This window comes from Dendrobates tinctorius, unplaced genomic scaffold (genome assembly GCF_039654945.1).
Source record: "Dendrobates tinctorius isolate UK_male_01 unplaced genomic scaffold, ASM3965494v1 ptg000152l, whole genome shotgun sequence".
Taxonomy (NCBI): domain Eukaryota; kingdom Metazoa; phylum Chordata; class Amphibia; order Anura; family Dendrobatidae; genus Dendrobates; species Dendrobates tinctorius.
This window is the reverse complement of record NW_027361819.1, coordinates 3,832,195-3,858,202: the sequence shown is the minus strand read 5'-3', so window position 1 is coordinate 3,858,202 and position 26,008 is coordinate 3,832,195. Positions and strand designations below refer to the sequence as shown.

Sequence of the window (26,008 nt, the reverse complement as noted above, 5' to 3'; positions counted from 1 at the left end):
ACAGCAGAAACTACTGCGGATCCGCAGGGCCAAACACATTGATCTCCCCGCGGTCTTATAAATTTTGTAAATAATTTTTCTTTTTCTTTTGTATTTTTGATTTAGTAATATATATAGATGTCCTTGTTAGCTATAACCAGTGCAGCTGATAGCATGCAAATAGAGCACCAAAAGAAAGCTCCACAGGAAACTAAATTTATGGCCAGATTGCGAGAGCATTAGATCACGACTAAGACTCAAAAAGCCGAAACGTGTTGATCATTAGCGGCATTGAGCCAGTGTGTGTATTGTGCTGGACAACATCTATATGGAATTTAAACCATTTTTTTGCATTAATAGTTAAATTTTACTTATATTATCCTCTGGACATCATTCTTGTTTATTATATTCTGCTGTGGTTGCTTCTCCCTTGTCCGTGCGGAGCACTATGAAGCAAGCTGGACATCTAGATGGACTACTAGTGGTGAGCTGACTTTCCTTATACTTTTACACACATATACTCCTCCTGTATACACTACCCCTATATACACATATATATACATTTGAACCAGTCACAGAAGAAGTAGTAAGCAGGCTCCTTGCATCTTCTCGCCCAAACACTTGCACCAGTGACCCATTTCCGTCACATCTCCTCCAGTCCCTTTCCCATGCTGTCACCCCTCATCTAACTAAAATATTTAACCTCTCTCTCTCTTCTGGTATCTTTTCCCTCCTCATTTAAGCATGCCATCATACATCCACTACTTAAAAAACCATCCCTCGACCAAAACTGTGCCGCTAACTATAGACCTGTCTCTAATCTTCCCTTCATCTCTAAACTCCTGGAACGCCTGGTCCACTCCTGTCTGATCCGCTATCTCTCTGATAACTCTCTCCTCGGCCCGCTCCAATCTGGTTTCCGCTCTTTACACTCTACTGAAACTGCCCTCACTAAAGTCTCTAATGATCTACTAACAGCTAAATCAAATGGTCATTACTCCATGCTAATTCTCTTGGGTCTCTCTGCAGCATTCGACACTGTAGATCATCAGCTCCTCCTCACTATGCTCCGTTCCATCGGCATCAAGGACACCGTTCTCTCCTGGTTCTCCTCCTATCTCTCTGACCGCTCCTTTACTGTTTCTTTTGCCGGTTCCTCCTCCTCTCACCTTCCCCTTACTGTTGGGGTTCCTCAAGGATCGGTTCTAGGCCCCCTCCTCTTCTCCTTGTACACTGCCCCTATTGGTCAAACAATCAGTAGATTTGGTTTCCAGTACCATCTCTATGCTGATGACACCCAATTATACGCTTCTTCTCCTGACATCACGCCAGCCTTTCTAGAAAACACTGGCGATTGTCTAAACACTGTGTCTAACATCATGTCCTCACTATATCTGAAACTGAACCTGTCAAAGACTGAACTCCTTGTGTTTCCTCCCGCTACTAATGTACCTATACCCGACATTGCCATTTCTGTGTGTGGTTCCACTATTACTCCCCAGCAACAGGCCCGCTGTCTTGGGGTCATACTTGACTCCGAGCTTTCCTTTGCCCCCCCACATTCGATCACTGGCTCGCTCTTGTCATCTACACCTCAAAAACATTTCTAGAATTCCACCTTTTCTTACTTTTGACTCTGCAAAAACTCTTACTGTTTCTCTTATTCATTCTCGTCTGGACTATTGTGACTCTCCTCTAATCGGTCTCCCTCTTACCAAACTCTCCCCTCTCCAATCTGTCTTGAATGCCGCAGCCAGGATCATATTCCTCACCAATCGTTACACCGATGCCTCTACCTTGTGCCAGTCCTTACACTGGCTACCCATCCACTCCAGAATTCAGCATAAACTTATTACCCTCACCCACAAAGCCCTCCATGGCTCAGCACCACTCTACATCTCCTCCCTTGTTTCAGTATACCATCCTACCCGCGCCCTCCGTTCTGCTGATGACCTGAGGTTAGCATCCTCAATAATCAGAACCTCCCACTCCCGTCTCCAAGACTTTACACGTGCTGCGCCAATTCTTTGGAATGCACTTCCCAGGTCAATACGATTAGTCCCCAATCCCCACAATTTTAAGCGTGCCCTGAAAACGCATTTATTCAGACTGGCCTACCACCCCAACACATTAACCTAATCTATCCCTGTGTGGCACAGCCAAAAGTTTTACCATAACCAGGTTCCCCGCATCATGTTCCCACATGCTTTATGCATCCATTAGCCCTCTGTGTCTGTACTGTTACACACCTAACATTATGGCTGTTCCATACAATCAGGGCAACTGTTACCACCCACCTCTCGTGTCTCCCTCTTTCCTCATAGACTGTAAGCTTGCGAGCAGGGCCCTCATTCCTCTTGGTATCTGTTATAATCTACTGTATGTGATTATTGTTATGCTGTAATGTCTATTGTCTGTACAAGTCCCCTCCGAAATGTAAAGTGCTGCGGAATATGTTGGCGCTATAGAAATAAAATTTATTATTATATACCCCTCCTGTATACACTGCCCCTATACACATATATATACCCCTCCTGTATACACTGCCCCTATATACACACATATATACCCCTCCTGTATACACTGCCCCTATATACACATATATACCCATCCCGCATACTTTGCCCCTATATACACATATATACCCCTCCTGTATACACTGCCCCTATATACACACATATATACCCCTCCTGTATACACTGCCCCTATATACACATATATACCCCTCCCGCAAACTTTGCCCCTATATACACACATATACCCCTCCTGTATACCCTGCCCCCTATATACACACACATATATATACCCCTCCTGTATACACTGCCCCCTATATACACACATATATATACCCCTCCTGTATACACTGCCCCCTATATACACACATATACCCCTCCTGTATACACTGCCCCCTATATACACACACATATATATATACCCCTCCTGTATACACTGCCCCTATATACAGACATATATATACCCCTCCCGCATACTTTGCCCCTATATACACACATATACCCCTCCTGTATACCCTGCCCCCTATATACACACATATATATACAGTGCCTACAAGTAGTATTCAACCCCCTGCAGATTTAGCAGGTTTACACATTCGGAATTAACTTGGCATTGTGACATTTGGACTGTAGATCAGCCTGGAAGTGTGAAATGCACTGCAGCAAAAAAGAATGTTATTTCTGTGTTTAATTTTTTTTTAAATTGTGAAAAGTTTATTCAGAGGGTCATTTATTATTCAACCCCTCAAACCACCAGAATTCTGTTTGGTTCCCCTAAAGTATTAAGAAGTATTTCAGGCACAAAGAACAATGAGCTTCACATGTTTGGATTAATTATCTCTTTTTCCAGCCTTTTCTGACTATTTAAGACCCTCCCCAAACTTGTGAACAGCACTCATACATGGTCAACATGGGAAAGACAAAGGAGCATTCCAATGCCATCAGTGACAAGATCGTGGAGGGTCACAAGGCTGGCAAGGGGTACAAAACCCTTTCCAAGGAGTTGGGCCTACCTGTCTCCACTGTTGGGAGCATCATCCGGAAGTGGAAGGCTTATGGAACTACTGTTAGCCTTCCACGGCCTGGACAGCCTTTGAAAGTTTCCTCCCGTGCCGAGGCCAGGCTTGTCCGAAGAGTCAAGGCTAACCCAAGGACAACAAGGAAGGAGCTCCGGGAAGATCTCATGGCAGTGGGGACATTGGTTTCAGTCAATACCATAAGTAACGTACTCCACCACAATGGTCTCCGTTCCAGACGAGCCTGTAAGGTACCTTTACTTTCAAAGCGTCATGTCAAGGCTCGTCTACAGTTTGCTCATGATCACTTGGAGGGCTCTGAGACAGACTGGTTCAAGGTTCTCTGGTCTGATGAAACCAAGATCGAGATCTTTGGTGCCAACCACACACGTGACGTTTGGAGACTGGATGGCACTGCATACGACCCCAAGAATACCATCCCTACAGTCAAGCATGGTGGTGGCAGCATCATGCTGTGGGGCTGTTTCTCAGCCAAGGGGCCTGGCCATCTGGTCCGCATCCATGGGAAGATGGATAGCACGGCCTACCTGGAGATTTTGGCCAAGAACCTCCGCTCCTCCATCAAGGATCTTAAGATGGGTCGTCATTTCATCTTTCAACAAGACAACGACCCAAAGCACACAGCCAAGAAAACCAAGACCTGGTTCAAGAGGCAAAAAATCAAGGTGTTGGAGTGGCCTAGTCAGTCTCCTGACCTTAACCCAATTGAAAACTTGTGGAAGGAGCTCAAGATTAAAGTCCACATGAGACACCCAAAGAACCTAGATAACTTGGAGAAGATCTGCATGGAGGAGTGGGCCAAGATAACTCCAGAGCCCTGTGCCGGCCTGATCAGGTCTTATAAAAGACGATTATTAGCTGTAATTGCAAACAAGGGTTATTCCACAAAATATTAAACCTAGGGGTTGAATAATAATTGACCCACACTTGTATGTTTAAAATTTATTAAAATTTAACAGAGCAGCATAACTTTTTGGTTTGTAAGATTTATGCATCTGTTAATAAATCCTGCTCTTGTGTGAAGTTTGAAGGCTCTAACTTATTTGCATCTTATCAAACCTGCTAAATCTGCAGGGGGACTTTAATCTTGAGCTCCTTCCACAAGTTTTCAATTGGGTTAAGGTCAGGAGACTGACTAGGCCACTCCAACACCTTGATTTTTTGCCTCTTGAACCAGGCCTTGGTTTTCTTGGCTGTGTGCTTTGGGTCGTTGTCTTGTTGGAAGATGAAATGACGACCCATCTTAAGATCCTTGATGGAGGAGCGGAGGTTCTTGGCCAAAATCTCCAGGTAGGCCGTGCTTTCCATCTTCCCATGGATGCGGACCAGATGGCCAGGCCCCTTGGCCGAGAAACAGCCCCACAGCATGATGCTGCCACCACCATGCTTGACTGTAGGGATGGTATTCTTGGGGTCGTATGCAGTGCCATCCAGTCTCCAAACGTCACGTGTGTGGTTGGCACCAAAGATCTCGATCTTGGTCTCATCAGACCAGAGAACCTTGAACCAGTCTGTCTCAGAGTCCTCCAAGTGATCATGAGCAAACTGTAGACGAGCCTTGACATGACGCTTTGAAAGTAAAGGTACCTTACGGGCTCGTCTGGAACGGAGACCATTGCGGTGGAGTACGTTACTTATGGTATTGACTGAAACCAATGTCCCCACTGCCATGAGATCTTCCCGGAGCTCCTTCCTTGTTGTCCTTGGGTTAGCCTTGACTCTTCGGACAAGCCTGGCCTCGGCACGGGAGGAAACTTTCAAAGGCTGTCCAGGCCGTGGAAGGCTAACAGTAGTTCCATAAGCCTTCCACTTCCGGATGATGCTCCCAACAGTGGAGACAGGTAGACCCAACTCCTTGGAAAGGGTTTTGTACCCCTTGCCAGCCTTGTGACCCTCCACGATGTTGTCGCTGATGGCCTTGGAATGCTCCTTTGTCTTTCCCATGTTGACCATGTATGAGTGCTGTTCACAAGTTTGGGGAGGGTCTTAAATAGTCAGAAAAGGCTGGAAAAAGAGATAATTAATCCAAACATGTGAAGCTCATTGTTCTTTGTGCCTGAAATACTTCTTAATACTTTAGGGGAACCAAACAGAATTCTGGTGGTTTGAGGGGTTGAATAATAAATGACCCTCTGAATAAACTTTTCACAATTTAAAAAAAAATTAAACACAGAAATAACATTCTTTTTTGCTGCAGTGCATTTCACACTTCCAGGCTGATCTACAGTCCAAATGTCACAATGCCAAGTTAATTCCGAATGTGTAAACCTGCTAAATCTGCAGGGGGTTGAATACTACTTGTAGGCACTGTATATAACCTTCCTGAATACACTGCCCCTATATACACACATATATACCTCTCCTGTTTACACTGCCCCCTATATACACATATATATATACCCCTCCTGTATACACTGCCCCCTATATACACACATATACCCCTCCTGTATACACTGCCCCCTATATACACACATATACCCCTCCTGTATACACTGCCCCCTATATACACACATATATACCCCTCCTGTATACACTGCCCCCTATATACACACACATATACCCCTCCTGTATACACTGCCTCCTATATACAGACATATATACCCCTCCTATATAATCTGCCCCCTATAAACACATATATACCCCTCCTGTATACACTGCCCCTATATACACATATATACCTCTCCTGTATACACTGCCCCCTATATACACACACATATACCCCTCCTGTATACACTGCCTCCTATATACAGACATATATACCCCTCCTATATAATCTGCCCCCGATATACCCCTCCTGTATACACTGCCCCCTATATACACATATATACCCCTCCTGTATACACTGCCCCCTATATACACACATATATACCCTTCCTGTATACACTGCCCCTATATACACATATATACTTCTCCTGTATACACTGCCCCTATATACACACATATATACCCCTCCTGTATACACTGCTCCCTATATACACACACACATATACCCCTCCTGTATACACTGCCCCTATATACACACATATATACCCCTCCTGTATACACTGCCCCTATATACACACATATATACCCCTCCTGTATACACTGCGCCCTATATACACACATATATACCCCTCCTGTATACACTACCCCCTATATACACACATATATACCCCTCCTGTATACACTACCGTCTATATACACATATATACCCCTCCTGTATACACTGCCCCTATATACACACATATATACCCCTCCTGTATACACTGCCCCCTATATACACATATATACCCCTCCTGTATACACTGCCCACTATATACGCACATATAGCCCTCCTGTATACCCTGCCCCCTATATACACATATATACCCCTCCTGTATACACTGCCCCCTATATATACCCCTCCTGTATACACTTCCCCCTATATACATATATACCCCTCCTGATACACTGCCCCCTATATATACACCCCTCCTGTATACACTGCCCCCTATACACACACATATATACCCCTCCTGTATACACTGCCCCCTATATACACACACATATATACCCCTCCTGTATACACTGCCCCCTATATACACACATATATACCCCTCCTGTATACACTGCCCCCTATATATACACCACTCCTGTATACACTGCCCCCTATATACATACATATATACCCCTCCTGTATACTCTACCCCTATATACACACATATATACCCCTCCTGTATACACTGCCCCCTATATACACACACATATATACCCCTCCTGCATACACTGCCCCCTTTATACACATATATATACCTCTCCTGTATACACTGCCCCCTTTATGCACACACATATACCCCTCCTATATAAACTGCCCCATATATACACACCCATATATACCCCTCCTGTATACACTGCCCCCTGTATACACATATATACCCCTCCTGTATACACTGCCCCCTATAGATTCAAGATTCAAAGAAGCTTTATTGGCAGGACTAAATACACATTAGTTTTGCCAAAGCAGGTGTACAGAAGGGAATTGGGATAGGGACTGTAGGGATGTTGGGAAGGGGCTGTAGGAAAGGTGGATGGGGCAGATCCAGGATGGGGCTATAGAAGTCCATGGCATAGGGAAGGTGGATGGGGGATTGGGGCATATCCAGGGTGGGTGCCATAGAAGTCCATGGCATATCATAGTTCTCTTTCTCGCAGTCTATGGCATTCGCTCACATATTGCGCTGCTATCTCCACTGCTTTCTCTTCTTCCCCCAGCAGGATATATGTTTTCTCTTCCTCCTTCATGGTGGATACCCCTCCTGTATACACTGTTCCCTATATACACACACATACGCCCCTCCTGTATACACTGCCCCCTATATACACACACATATACCCCTCCTGTATACTCTGCCCCTATATACACACATATATACCCCTCCTGTATGCACTGCCCCCTATATACACATATATACCTCTCCTGTATACACTGCCCCCTATATACACACATATATACCCCTCCTGTATACACTGCTCCTTATATACACACACATATACCCCTCCTGTATACACTGCCCCTTATATACACACACATATACCCCTCATGTATACACTGCCCCCTATATACACACATATACCCCTCCTGTATACACTGCCCCCTATATACACACATATACCCCTCCTGTATACACTGCCCACTATATACACACATATATACCCCTCCTGTATACACTGCCCCCTATATACACACACATATACCCCTCCTGTATACACTGCCTCCTATATACAGACATATATACCCCTCCTATATAATCTGCCCCTATATACACATATATACCCCTCCTGTATACACTGCCCCTATATACACATATATACCCCTCCTGTATGCACTGCCCCCTATTTACACACATATACCCTTCCTGTATACACTGCCCCCATATACACACATATATACCCCTCCTGTATACACTGCCCCTATATGCACCCCTCCTGTATACACTGCCCCCTATATACAGACATATATACCCCTCCTGATACACTGCCCCCTATATATACACCCCTCCTGTATACACTGCCCCCTATATATACACCACTCCTGTATACACTGCCCCCTATATACACACATATATACCCCTCCTGTATACTCTACCCCCTATATACAAACATATATACCCCTCCTGTATACACTGCCCCCTATATATACACATATATACCCCTCCTGCATACACTGCCCCCTATATACACACATATACCCTTCCTGTATACACTGCCCCCTATATACACATATATACCCCTCCTGTATACTCTGCCCCTATATACACACATATAGATTCAAGATTCAAAGAAGCTTTATTGGCAGGACTAAATACACATTAGTTTTGCCAAAGCAAGTGTACAAAAGGGAATAGGGATAGGGACTGTAGGGATGTTGGGAAGGGGCTGTAGGAAAGGTGGATGGGGCAGATCCAGGATGGGGCTATAGAAGTCCATGGCACAGGGAAGGTGGATGGGGGCATGGGGGCAGATCCAGGATGAGGCTATATAAGTCCATGGCATAGGGAAGGTGGATGGGGGATTGGGGCATATCCAGGGTGGGGGCCATAGAAGTCCATATATACCCCTCCTGTATACACTGCCCCCTATATACACACATATATACCCCTCCTGTATACACTGCCCCTATATACACATATATACCCCTCCTGTATACTCTGCCCCTATATACACACATATATACCCCGCCCCTATATACACAGCCCCTATATACACACATATACCCATCCTGTATACACTGCCCCTATATACACACATATATACCCCTCCTGTATACACTGCCCCCTATATACACACATATACACCCCTCCTGTATACACTGCCCCCTATATACACACATATATACCCCTCCTGTATATACTGCCCCCTATATACACACACATATATACCCCTCCTGTATACACTGCCCCCTATATACACACATATATACCCCTCCTGTATACACTGCCCCTATATACACATATATATACCCCTCCTGTATACACTGCCCCTATATACACACACATATATATACCCCTCCGGTATACACTGCCCCCTATATACACACATATATACCCCCTGTATACTCTACCCCCTATATACACACATATATACCCCTCCTGTATACACTGCCCCCTATATACACACATATACCCCTCCTGTATACACTGCCCCTATATACACACATATATACCCCTCCTGTATACACTGCCCCTATATACACACACATATATATACCCCTCCGGTATACACTGCCCCCTATATACACACATATATACCCCTCCTGTATACACTGCCCCCTATATACACACATATATACCCCTCTTGTATACACTGCCCCCTATATACACACATATATACCCCTCCTGTATACTCTGCCCCTATATACACACACATATATATACCCCTCCTGTATACGCTGACCCCTATATACACACATATATACCCCTCCTGTATACACTGCCCCCTATATACATACATATATACCCCTCCTGTATACACTGCCCCCTATATACACACATATATATACCCCTCCTGTATACGCTGCCCCTATATACACATATATACCCCTCCTGTATACACTGCCCCCTATATACACATATATACACTGCCCCTATATACACATATAGATTCAAGATTCAAAGAAGCTTTTTTGGCAGGACTAAATACACATTTGTTTTGCCAAAGCAAGTGTACAGAAGGGAATAGGGATAGGGACTGTAGGGATGTTGGGAAGGGGCTGTAGGAAAGGTGGATGGGGCAGATCCAGGATGGGGCTATAGAAGTCCATGGTATAGGGAAGGTGGATGGCGGCATGGGGGCAGATATATACCCCTTCTGTATACTCTGCCCCTATATACACACATATACCCCTCCTGTATACACATATATACCCCTCCTGTATACTCTGCCCCTATATACACACATATACCCCTCCTGTATACACATATATACCCCTCCTGTATACTCTGCCCCTATATACACACATATAGATTCAAGATTCAAAAAAGCTTTATTGGCAGGACTAAATACACATTAGTTTTGCCAAAGCAAGTGTACAGAAGGGAATAGGGATAGGGACTGTAGGGATGTTGGGAAGGGGCTGTAGGAAAGGTGGATGGGGCAGATCCAGGATGGGGCTATAGAAGTCCATGGCATAGGGAAGGTGGATGGGGGATTGGGGCATATCCAGGGTGGGGGCCATAGAAGTCCATACATACCCCTCCTGTATACACTGCCCCCTATATACACATATATATACCCCTCCTGTATACACTGCCCCTATATACACATATATACCCCTCCTATATACTCTGCCCCTATATACACACATATATACCCCTCCTGTATACACTGCCCCAATATACACACATATATACCCCTCCTGTATACACTGCCCCTATATACACACATATACCCCTCCTGTATACACTGCCCCTATATACACACATACCCCTCCTGTATACACTGCCCCTATATACACACATACCCCTCCTGTATACACTGCCCCTATATACACATACCCCTCCTGTATACACTGCCCCTATATACACACATACCCCTCCTGTATACACTGCCCCTATATACACATATATACCCCTCCTGTATATTCTGCCCCTATATACACATATATACCCCTCCTGTATATTCTGCCCCTATATACACACATATACCCCTCCTGCATACACTGCCCCTATATACACACATATACCCCTCCTGTATACAATGCCCCTATATACACATATATACCCCTCCTGTATACTCTGCCCCTATATACACACATATATACCCCTCCTGTATACACTGCCCCCTATATACACATATATACCCCTCCTGTATACACTGCCCCTATATACACACATATATACCCCTCCTGTATGCACTGCCCCCTATATACACACATATATACCCCTCCTGTATACACTGCCCCTATATACACATATATACAGTGGGGAAAAAAGTATTTAGTCAGTCAGCAATAGTGCAAGTTCCACCACTTAAAAAGATGAGAGGCGTCTGTAATTTACATCATAGGTAGACCTCAACTATGGGAAACAAACTGAGAAAAAAAAATCCAGAAAATCACATTGTCTGTTTTTTTTTCATTTTATTTGCATATTATGGTGGAAAATAAGTATTTGGTCAGAAACAAGCAATCAAGATTTCTGGCTCTCACAGACCTGTAACTTCTTCTTTAAGAGTCTCCTCTTTCCTCCACTCATTACCTGTAGTAATGGCACCTGTTTAAACTTGTTATCAGTATAAAAAGACACCTGTGCACACCCTCAAACAGTCTGACTCCAAACTCCACTATGGTGAAGACCAAAGAGCTGTCAAAGGACACCAGAAACAAAATTGTAGCCCTGCACCAGGCTGGGAAGACTGAATCTGCAATAGCCAACCAGCTTGGAGTGAAGAAATCAACTGTGGGAGCAATAATTAGAAAATGGAAGACATACAAGACCACTGATAATCTCCCTCGATCTGGTGCTTCACGCAAAATCCAACCCCGTGGGGTCAGAATGATCACAAGAACGGTGAGCAAAAATCCCAGAACCACGCGGGGGGACCTAGTGAATGAACTGCAGAGAGCTGGGACCAATGTAACAAGGCCTACCATAAGTAACACACTACGCCACCATGGACTCAGATCCTGCAGTGCCAGACGTGTCCCACTGCTTAAGCCTGTACATGTCCGGGCCCGTCTGAAGTTTGCTAGAGAGCATTTGGATGATCCAGAGGAGTTTTGGGAGAATGTCCTATGGTCTGATGAAACCAAACTGGAACTGTTTGGTAGAAACACAACTTGTCGTGTTTGGAGGAAAAAGAATACTGAGTTGCATCCATCAAACACCATACCTACTGTAAAGCATGGTGGTGGAAACATCATGCTTTGGGGCTGTTTCTCTGCAAAGGGGCCAGGACGACTGATCCGGGTACATGAAAGAATGAATGGGGCCATGTATCGTGAGATTTTGAGTGCAAACCTCCTTCCATCAGCAAGGGCATTGAAGATGAAACGTGGCTGGGTCTTTCAACATGACAATGATCCAAAGCACACCGCCAGGGCAACGAAGGAGTGGCTTCGTAAGAAGCATTTCAAGGTCCTGGAGTGGCCTAGCCAGTCTCCAGATCTCAACCCTATAGAAAACCTTTGGAGGGAGTTGAAAGTCCGTGTTGCCAAGCGAAAAGCCAAAAACATCACTGCTCTAGAGGAGATCTGCATGGAGGAATGGGCCAACATACCAACAACAGTGTGTGGCAACCTTGTGAAGACTTACAGAAAACGTTTGACCTCTGTCATTGCCAACAAAGGATATATCACAAAGTATTGAGATGAAATTTTGTTTCTGACCAAATACTTATTTTCCACCATAATATGCAAATAAAATGAAAAAAAAAAAACAGACAATGTGATTTTCTTGATTTTTTTTTTCTCAGTTTGTCTCCCATAGTTGAGGTCTACCTATGATGTAAATTACAGACGCCTCTCATCTTTTTAAGTGGTGGAACTTGCACTATTGCTGACTAAATACTTTTTTCCCCCACTGTATATACCCCTCCTGTATACACTGCCCCTATATACACACATATACCCCTCCTGTATACACTGCCCCCTATATACACACATATACCCCTCCTGTATACACTTCCCCCTATATACACACATATATACCCCTCCTGTATACTCTGCCCCTATATACACACATATATACCCCTCCTGTATACACTGCCCCTATACACACACATATATACCCCTCCTGTATACACTGCCCCTATATACACACATATACCCCTCCTGTATACACTGCGCCCTATATACACACATATACACCTCCTGTATACACTGCGCCCTATATACACACATATAAACCCCTCCTGTATACTCTGCCCCTATATACACATATATATCCCTCCTGTATACTCTGCCCCTATATACACACATATATACCCCTCCTGTATACTCTGCCCCCTATATACACACATATATACCCCTCCTGTATACTCCGCCCCTATATACACACATATATACCCCTCCTGTATACTCTGCCCCTATATACACACATATATACCCCTCCTGTATACTCTGCCCCTATATACACACATATATACCCCTCCTGTATACACTGCCCCCTATATACACACATATATACCCCTCCTGTATACTCTGCCCCTATATACACACATATATACCCCTCCTGTATACTCTGCCCCTATATACACACATATATACCCCTCTTGTATACACACATATATACCCCTCCTGTATACACTGCCCCTATATACACACATATATACCCCTCCTGTATACTCTGCCCCTATATACACACATATATACCCCTCCTGTATACACTGCCCCCTATATACACACATATATACCCCTCCTGTATACTCTGCCCCTATATACACACATATATACCCCTCCTGTATACACTGCCCCCTATATACACACATATATACCCCTCCTGTATACTCTGCCCCTATATACACACATATATACCCCTCCTGTATACACACATATATACCCCTCCTGTATACACTGCCCCTATATACACACATATATACCCCTCCTGTATACACTGCCCCCTATATACACACATATATACCCCTCCTGTATACTCTGCCCCCTATATACACACATATATACCCCTCCTGTATACACTGCCCCCTATATACACACACATATATACCCCTCCTGTATACTCTGCCCCTATATATACACATATATACCCCTCCTGTATACTCTGCCCCCTATATACACACATATATACCCCTCCTGTATACACTGCCCCTATATACACACATATATACCCCTCCTGTATACTCCGCCCCTATATACACACATATATACCCCTCCTGTATACACTGCCCCTATATACACACATATATACCCCTCCTGTATATACTGCCCCCTATACACACACATATATACCCCTCCTGTATACTCTGCCCCTATATACACACATATATGCCCCTCCTGTATACACTGCCCCCTATATACACATATATACCCCTCAAGTATACACTGCCCCTATATACACACATATATACCCCTCCTGTATACACTGCCCCTATATATACACATATATACCCCTCCTGTATACACTGCCCCCTATACACACACATATATACCCCTCCTGTATACACTGCCCCTATATACACACATATATACCCCTCCTGTATACACTGCCCCTATATACACACATATATACCCCTCCTGCATACTCTGCCCCTATATACACACATATATACCCCTCCTGTATACACTGCCCCTATATACACACATAGATTCAAGATTCAAAGAAGCTTTATTGGCAGGACTAAATACACATTAGTTTTGCCAAAGCAGGTGTACAGAAGGGAATAGGGATAGGGACTGTAGGGATGTTGGGAAGGGGCTGTAGGAAAGGTGGATGGGGCAGATCCAGGTTGGGGCTATAGAAGTCCATGGCATAGGGAAGGTGGATGGCGGCATGGGGGCAGATCCAGGATGAGGCTATAGAAGTCCATGGCATAGGGAAGGTGGATGGGGGATTGGGGCATATCCAGGGTGGGTGCCATAGAAGTCCATGGCATATCAGAGTTCTCTTTCTCGCAGTCTATGGCATTCGTTCACATATTGCGCTGCTATCTCCACTGCTCTCTCTTCTTCCCCCAGCAGGATGTATGTTTTCTCTTCCTCCTTCATGGTGGTGAAATCCAGGAAGAGATGTGAGAGTCTCCTGAAGTGAGTGTCCCTCGCTGCTGAGTACTTGGAGCAGTGTAGCAGGAAGTGGGTCTCATCCTCCAGGGCCTCCTGGTCACAGTGTTGGCACAGTCTTTCCTCCCTGGACTTGTAGCTCTGCCTGTGTCGGCCGGATTCGATGGCCAGACTGTGGGCACTGAGTCTATACCGGCTCAGGATCTTGCGGTCTTTGGAGTCCTGGAGTTTCTCCAGGTATGGAGCCAGTCTGTAGTCTCTCTGTAGACTCTGGTACATGGTCAGTTTCTGTGAGCTGATGATGTCGTTCTTCCAGTCACTTACGTACCTCTCCTGGCCTTCATCTATCATCTTCCTGATTCCGGCTTTTGTCAGGTTGTTGTGATTGGTTTTCTGGTCAGGTTGGGTTTGGGTGAGCTGTTCCGAGGGTCCTGGTTTTTCTGTTTCCCCTACATGTGTCAGGGCTTTATGGTGATGGGAGCTTGGATTGCTCCTACGTAGGTGAGCCCGGAATGACAGTGCCCTCTTTAGAACCGATAGGTGTAGAGGGAATCTGCCCAGCTCGGCCCGGCAAGCACTGTTGGAGGTGCTCCGATGGACTTGGAGAAGGTGCTTGCAGAATTCCAGGTGGAATATTTCTGTTGGGCTTGAATCCCACCTTGACCAGTCTGGGTAGGTGTGAGGACCCCAGACTTCGCTGCCATACAGGAGGATTGGGGCGATGATAGAATCGAAGATTTTTAACCAGACCCTCACTGGTGGCTTTAGATGGTAGAGTTTCCTTCGGATGGCATAGAAGGTTTTGCATGCCTTGTCTTTCAGGGTCTCTATGGCTTGTTTGAAGCTCCCTGATCGGTGAATCTCTAGGCCCAGATAGGTATATTTGTCCGTTCCTGTAAGGGCGCAGTTGTTGAGGATAAATGAAGGGTGCTGGTCTGATTTTCTCTTTCTCTTCTGGAACACCATGATGTTGGTTTTCTTTAGGTTGACCGGTAGAGCCCAGGTGGAGCTGAATTTCTCTAAGATTTTCAGGTTGTCTTGGAGGCCTTTCTCGGTTGGTGACAGAAGCAGCAAGTCATCTGCGTACAGCAGGAATTTCACCTGCACGTCGTGGAGGGTGAGACCTGGTGCTGTGGAAGATCTCAGAGCGGTAGCCAGCTCATTGATGTAAATGTTGAAGAGCGTTGGGCTTAGGCTGCAGCCTTGTCTGACTCCCCGGCTCTGCTGGAAATAAGCCATTCTTCTACTGTTCACACTCACACTGCAGAGGTTCTCGGTGTAGGAGCTATCATAGGTCTTTCCTCCTATTCCGCTCTCCAGCAGTTTCAGGAATAAGCCTGGGAGCCACACCGAATCAAAGGCCTTTTTAAAGTCCACGAAACAGGCGTATATCTTCCCGTTCTTTGTATTGTGGACGCGGCTCTGAATGAGGCTGTGCAGGGTGTAGATGTGGTCAGTGGTGCGGTGGTTTGGCATGAACCCTGCTTGGCTCTTGCTGAGGACGTTGTGCTCGGTGAGGAAACTGAGGATCCTCTTGTTCAGGATGCTGTTGAACAGTTTTCCCAGGTTGCTGCTGACACATATTCCTCTGTAGTTGGCTGGGTCATACCTGTCCCCATTCTTGTGGATGGGTGTGATGAGGCCTTGATTCCAGGTAGGAGGGAAGTAGCCGGCACTTAGCACAATATTGAAGAGTTTAACCATTGCGGCCTGTATTTCTGGTGGGCTGTACTTCAGCATTTCTGGTAGGATTCCATCCAGGCCACCGGCTTTTCTACATCTTTACCCCTCCTGTATACACTGCCCCTATATACACACATATACCCCTCCTGTATACTCTGCCCCCTATATACACACATATACCCCTCCTGTATACACTGCCCCTATATACACACATATGTACCCCTCCTGTATACACTGCTCCCTATATACACACACACATATAACCCTCCTGTATACACTGCCCCTATATACACACATATATACCCCTCCTGTATACACTGCCCCTATACACACACACACCCCTCCTGTATACTCTGCCCCTAAATACACATATATATACCCCTCCTGTATACACTGCCCCCTATATACACACATATATACCCCTCCTGTATACACTGCCCCTATATACACATATATATATATACCCCTCCTGTATACACTGCCCCTATATACACACATATATACCCCTCCTGTATACACTGCCCCCTATATACACACATATATACCCCTCCTGTATACACTGCCCCTATACACATATATACCCCTCCTGTATACTCTGCCCCTATATACACACATATACCCCTCCTGTATACACTACCCCTTATATACACACATATATACCCCTCCTGTATACTCTGCCCCTATATACACACACATATATATACCCCTCCTGTATACACTGCCCCCTATATACACACATATATACCCCTCCTGTATACTCTGCCCCTATATACACACATATATACCCCTCCTGTATACTCTGCCCCTATATGCACACATATATACCCCTCCTGTATACACTGCCCCTATATACACATATATATACCCCTCCTGTATACACTGCCCCCTATATACACACACATATACCCCTCCTGTATACACTGCCACTATATACACACATATGTACCCCTCCTGTATACACTGCCCCTATATACACATATATACCCCTCCTGTATACACTGCCCCTATATACACACATATACCCCTCCTGTATACACTGCCCCCTATATACACATATATACCCCTCCTGTATACACTGCCCCTATATACACATATATACCCCTCCTGTATACTCTGCCCCTATATACACACACATATACCCCTCCTGTATACTCTGCCCCTATATACACACACATATACCCCTCCTGTATACAATGCCCCTATATACACACATATACCCCTCCTGTATACTCTGCCCCCTATATACACACATATATACCCCTCCTGTATACGCTGCCCCTATATACACATATATACCCCTCCTGTATACACTGCCCCCTATATACACATATATACCCCTCCTGTATACTCTGCCCCTATATACACATATATACCCCTCCTGTATACACTGCCCCTATATACACACATATATACCCCTCCTGTATAATCTGCCCCTATATACACACACGTATATACCCCTCCTGTATACACTGCCCCCTATATACACACACATATATACCCCTCCTGTATACACTGCCCCCTATATACACACACATATATACCCCTCCTGTATACACTGCCCCCTATATACACACACATATACCCCTCCTGTATACACTGCCCCTATATACACACACATATACCCCTCCTGTATACACTGCCTCCTATATACACACATATACACCTCCTGTATACACTGCCCCCTATATACACACATATACCCCTCCTGTATACACTGCCCCCTATATACACATACATACCCCTCCTGTATACACTGCCCTCTATATACACATACATACCCCTCCTGTATACACTGCCCACTATATACACATACATACCCCTCCTGTATACACTGCCCCTATATATACACACATATATACCCCTCCTGTATACACTGCCCCCTATATACACACATATATACCCCTCCTGTATACACTGCCCCCTATATACACACATATACCCCTCCTGTATACACTGCCCCCTATATACACATACATACCCCTCCTGTATACACTGCCCCCTATATACACACACATACATACCCCTCCTGTATACACTGCCCCCTATATACACACACATATACCCCTCCTGTATACACTGCCTCCTATATGCACACATATACCCCTCCTGTATACACTTCCCCTATATACACACATACATACCCCTCCTATATAATCTGCCCCCTATATACACATATATACCCCTCCTGTATACACTGCCCCTATATATACACATATACCCCTCCTGTATACACTGCCCCTATATACACATATATATATATACACCCCTCCTGTATACACTGCCCCCTATATACACACATATATACCCCTCCTGTATACTCTGCCCCCTATATACACACATATACCCCTCCTGTATACAATGCCCCTATATACACACATATATACCCCTCCTGTATACTCTGCCCCTATATACACACATATATACCCCTTCTGTATACACTACCCCTTATATACACACATATATACCCCTCCTGTATACTCTGCCCCTATATACACACACATATATATCCCTCCTGTATACACTGCCCCCTATATACACACATATATACCCCTCCTGTATACTCTGCCCCTATATACACACATATATACCCCTCCTGTATACTCTGCCCCTATATGCACACATATATACCCCTCCTGTATACACTGCCCCTATATACACATATATATATACCCCTCCTGTATACACTGCCCCCTATATACACACACATATACCCCTCCTGTATACACTGCCCCTATATACACACACATATACCCCTCCTGTATACACTGCCCCCTATATACACATATATACCCCTCCTGTATACACTGCCCCTATATACACATATATACCCCTCCTGTATACTCTGCCCCTATATACACACACATATACCCCTCCTGTATACTCTGCCCCTATATACACACACATATACCCCTCCTGTATACAATGCCCCTATATACACACATATACCCCTCCTGTATACTCTGCCCCCTATATACACACATATATACCCCTCCTGTATACGCTGCCCCTATATACACATATATACCCCTCCTGTATACACTGCCCCCTATATACACATATATACCCCTCCTGTATACTCTGCCCCTATATACACATATATACCCCTCCTGTATACACTGCCCCTATATACACACATATATACCCCTCCTGTATAATCTGCCCCTATATACACACACGTATATACCCCTCCTGTATACACTGCCCCCTATATACACACACATATATACCCCTCCTGTATACACTGCCCCCTATATACACACACATATATACCCCTCCTGTATACACTGCCCCCTATATACACACACATATACCCCTCCTGTATACACTGCCCCTATATACACACATATATACCCCTCCTGTATAATCTGCCCCTATATACACACATATATACCCCTCCTGTATACGCTGCCCCCTATATACACACACATATATACCCCTCCTGTATACACTGCCCCCTATATACACATACCCCTCCTGTATACACTGCCCCTATATATCAGGGCTGTGGAGTCGGAGTCGGTGCTCATTTTGGTGGAGTCGGAGTCGGAGTTGGAGTCGGTATAAAATGGACCGACTCCGACTCCTAAAATATATAATAAATTGGGTACAGTAATTCAATGCAGGATGTGCTGAATATTTTTTTATAGGAGTTTGGGAAAGTTATGAAATGTCCTATAAATGGCTGTTCTATTCCTGATCTAAGGCTACATTCACGCACAGCGTTTTTCCTGTGTTTTTTGAGGATACGTTTTTCAGATGCAAAAGCTGATCATCTTTTTAAAAAACTGCATCACCTGAAAGGTTTTTGAGCTCATAGATAATGTTTTCAATAGCAAAAGCAGATTAGAAATCTGCTCTATCTATCTATTTATCCATATCTGTCTATCCATATCGTATCTGTACCAAAAAGAATGAAAACCGGGTAGTACACCAATATATATTCTGTTCTATCTAAATATCTTGATTATTGGATCATAAAAATGAATAAATGTCTGAGGTTCACATTGTACTACAATAAATTTTTCACTTAAATATAAGCAATATGTGTGGGAGTCGGAGTCGGAGTAAGGGAAATTGAGGAGTCGGAGTCGCAGGTTTGGCTTACCGACTCCACAGCCCTGCTATATATACACACATATATACCCCTCCTGTATACACTGCCCCCTATATACACACATATACCCCTCCTGTATACACTGCCCTCTATATACACATACATACCCCTCCTGTATACACTGCCCCCTATATACACATACATACCCCTCCTGTATACACTGCCCCTATATATACACACATATATACCCCTCCTGTATACACTGCCCCCTATATACACACATATATACCCCTCCTGTATACACTGCCCCCTATATACACACATATACCCCTCCTGTATACACTGCCCCCTATATACACATACATACCCCTCCTGTATACACTGCCCCCTATATACACACACATACATACCCCTCCTGTATACACTGCCCCCTATATACACACACATATACCCCTCCTGTATACACTGCCTCCTATATGCACACATATACCCCTCCTGTATACACTGCCCCTATATACACACATATACCCCTCCTGTATACTCTGCCCCCTATATACATACATATATACCCCTCCTGTATACACTGCCCCCTATATACACACATACATACCCCTCCTGTATACACTGCCCCCTATATACACACATACATACCCCTCCTGTATACACTGCCCCCTATATACACACATATATACCCCTCCTGTATACACTGCCCCCTATATACATATACATACCCCTCCTGTATACACTGCCCCTATATACACACATATACTCCTCTTGTATACACTGCCCCTATATACACACATACATACCCCTCCTATATAATCTGCCCCCTATATACACATATATACCCCTCCTGTATACACTGCCCCTATATATACACACATATACCCCTCCTGTATACACTGCCTCCTATATACACACATATACACCTCCTGTATACACTGCGCCCTATATACACACATATATACCCCTCCTGTATACACTGCCCCTATATACACACATATACCCCTCCTGTATACTCTGCCTCCTATATACACACACATATATACCCCTCCTATATAATCTTCCCCCTATATACACATATATACCCCTCCCGTATACACTGCCCCTATATACACTGCCCCTATATACACATATATACCCCCCTGTATACACTGCCCCCTATATACACACACACATATACCCCTCCTGTATACACTGCCCCTATATACACATATATACCCCTCCTGTATACACCGCCCCTATATACACATATATACCCCTCCTGTATACACTGCCCCCTATATACACACATATATACCCCTCCTGTATACACTGCCCCCTATATACACACACATATACCCCTCCTGTATACACTGCCCCTATATACACATATATACCCCTCCTGTATACACTGCCCCCTATATACACACACACACATACCCCTCCTGTATACACTGCCCCCTATATACACACATATATACCCCTCCTGTATACACTGCCCCCTATACACACATATATACCCCTCCTGTATACACTGCCCCCTATATACACACATATACCCCTCCTGTATACACTGCCCCCTATATACACACATATATACCCCTCCTGTATACACTGCCTCCTATATACACACATATACCCCTCCTGTATACACTGCCCCCTATATACACATATATATACCCCTCCTGTATACACTGCCTCCTATATACACATATATACCCCTCCTGTATACACTGCCCCCTATATACACACATATATACCCCTCCTGTATACACTGCCTCCTATATACACATATATATACCCCTCCTGTATACACTGCCCCCTATATACACATATATACCCCTCCTGTATACACTGCCTCCTATATACACACATATATACCCCTCCTGTATACACTGCCTCCTATATACACACACATATATACCCCTCCTGTATACACTGCCCCCTATATACACACATATAACCCTCCTGTATACTCTGCCCCCTATATACACATATATACCCCTCCTGTATACTCTGCCCCCTATATACACATATATACCCCTCCTGTATACACTGCCCCCTATATACACATATATACCCCTCCTGTATACACTGCCCCCTATATACACATATATACCCCTCCTGTATACACTGCCCCCTATATACACACATATATACCCCTCCTGTATACACTGCCTCCTATATACACATATATACCCCTCCTGTATACACTGCCCCCTATATACACACATATATACCCCTCCTGTATACACTGCCTCCTATATACACATATATACCCCTCCTGTATACACTGCCCCTATATACACACATATACCCCTCCTGTATACTCTGCCTCCTATATACACACATATATACCCCTCCTGTATACACTGCCTCCTATATACACATATATACCCCTCCTGTATACACTGCCTCCTATATACACACATATATACCCCTCCTGTATACACTGCCTCCTATATACACACACATATATACCCCTCCTGTATACACTGCCTCCTATATACACATATATACCCCTCCCGTATACACTGCCTCCTATATACACACACATATATACCCCTCCTGTATACACTGCCCCCTATATACACACATATACCCCTCCCGTATACACTGCCCCCTATATACACACATATATACCCCTCCTGTATACACTGCCCCCTATATACACACATATATACCTCTCCTGTATACTCTGCCCCCTATATACACACATATATACCCCTCCTGTATACACTGCCCCTATATACACATATATACCCCTCCTGTATACACTGCCCCTATATACACACATATATACCCCTCCTGTATACACTGCCCCCTATATACACACATATATACCCCTCCTGTATACACTGCCCCCTATATACACACATATATACCCCTCCTGTATACACTGCCCCCTATATACACACATATATACCCCTCCTGTATACACTGCCCCCTATATACACACATATATACCCCTCCTGTATACACTGCCCCTATATACACACATATATACCTCTCCTGTATACTCTGCCCCCTATATACACACATATATACCCCTCCTGTATACACTGCCCCCTATATACACATATATACCCCTCCTGTATACACTGCCCCCTATATACACATATATACCCCTCCTGTATACACTGCCCCCTATATACACACATATATACCTCTCCTGTATACTCTGCCCCCTATATACACACATATATACCCCTCCTGTATACACTGCCCCCTATATACACACATATATACTTCTCCTGTATACTCTGCCCCCTATATACACACATATATACCCCTCCTGTATACACTGCCCCCTATATACACATATATACCCCTCCTGTATACACTGCCCCCTATATACACATATATACCCCTTCTGTATACACTGCCCCCTATATACACACATATATACCTCTCCTGTATACTCTGCCCCCTATATACACACATATATACCCCTCCTGTATACACTGCCCCCTATATACACACATATATACTTCTCCTGTATACACTGCCCCCTATATACACACATATATACCCCTCCTGTATACACTGCCCCTATATACACACATATATACTTCTCCTGTATACACTGCCCCCTATATACACACATATATACCCCTCCTGTATACACTGCCCCCTATACACACATATATACTTCTCCTGTATACTCTGCCCCTATATACACACATATATACTTCTCCTGTATACACTGCCCCCTATATACACACATATATACCTCTCCTGTATACTCTGCCCCCTATATACACACATATATACCCCTCCTGTATACACTGCCCCCTATATACACATATATACCCCTCCTGTATACTCTGCCCCTATATACACATATATACTTCTCCTGTATACACTGCCCCCTATATACACATATATACTTCTCCTGTATACACTGCCCCCTATATACACATATATACCCCTCCTGTATACACTGCCCCCTATATACACATATATACTTCTCCTGTATACTCTGCCCCCTATATACACATATATACCCCTCCTGTATACACTGCCCCCTATATACACATATATACCTCTCCTGTATACTCTGCCCCTATATACACATATATACTTCTCCTGTATACTCTGCCCCCTGTGTTCGTGCACTTTGCCCCTCACTCACCACACGACCCCGAATGCTCCGTATCCGATGGGCCGGTCAGGCTCGGGCTCCCCGGCGCAGTGTGTGGCCCCCGGGTGTTGGGCCCCGGATGTCACTGCTCCTCCCCCGCTGGCGGCGCCGTTGTGACAGTAGAACTTGTGGCCGAGGGGCGGCGGCAGAATCCCCCCGAACACCCCGGAGCACAGCGGAGCGGGCACCGGCCGCCCGGGCCCCGGGAATGACATCTCCGCAGCCGCCTTCACAGCAGCATCTCCCCCCCGGACACACGGCGGCGGCGCCGCTGCTCCCTGCGCCTGCTGCTCCGGAGACCCCGTGCGGCATCAGCTGGAACAATGCGGCCTCCCGGCGTGCACCGCGGCTGAGGGGAACGAGCGACCGCCCCTCAGCTCAGTCAGTGCGGCCGGAGCCGGGGAGGAGGCAGGATGGCGGAGTGTGTGAGGAGAGGACGGGGACCGTGCGCCCCCAGTGTGAGGAGAGGACGGGGACCGTGCGCCCCCAGTGTGAGGAGAGGACGGGGACCGTGCGCCCCCAGTGTGAGGAGAGGACGGGGACCGTGCGCCCCCAGTGTGAGGAGAGGACGGTGACCGTGCGCCCCCCAGTGTGAGGAGAGGACGGGGACCGTGCGCCCCCCAGAGTGAGGAGAGGACGGGGACCGTGCGCCCCCCAGTGTGAGGAGAGGACGGGGACCGTGCGCCCCCAGTGTGAGGAGAGGACGGGGACCGTGCGCCCCCCAGTGTGAGGAGAGGACGGGGACCGTGCGCCCCCAGTGTGAGGAGAGGACGGGGACCGTGCGCCCCCAGTGTGAGGAGAGGACGGGGACCGTGCGCCCCCAGTGTGAGGAGAGGACGGGGACCGTGCGCCCCCCAGTGTGAGGAGAGGACGGGGACCGTGCGCCCCCCAGTGTGAGGAGAGGACGGGGACCGTGCGCCCCCCAGT

At 45.4% G+C, this 26,008-nt stretch overlaps 1 protein-coding gene across 2 annotated transcripts in view; it reads right to left on the bottom strand.

Moving 5' to 3' along the window:
• Nucleotides 1–25,471, bottom strand: part of LOC141050778 (serine/threonine-protein kinase NLK2) — a 49,737-nt gene extending 24,266 nt beyond the window's left edge. The window contains exon 1 of one of the 2 annotated variants that reach the window (XM_073547427.1): nt 25,073–25,471. In XM_073547427.1, the coding sequence (XP_073403528.1) occupies nt 25,073–25,296 (224 nt within the window). In that variant the 5' untranslated portion in view covers nt 25,297–25,471. The remainder of the gene's footprint in view (nt 1–25,072) is intronic. The other variant, XM_073547426.1, reaches the window with a different exon arrangement.
• Between the last annotated feature and the right edge of the window lie 537 nt (nt 25,472–26,008).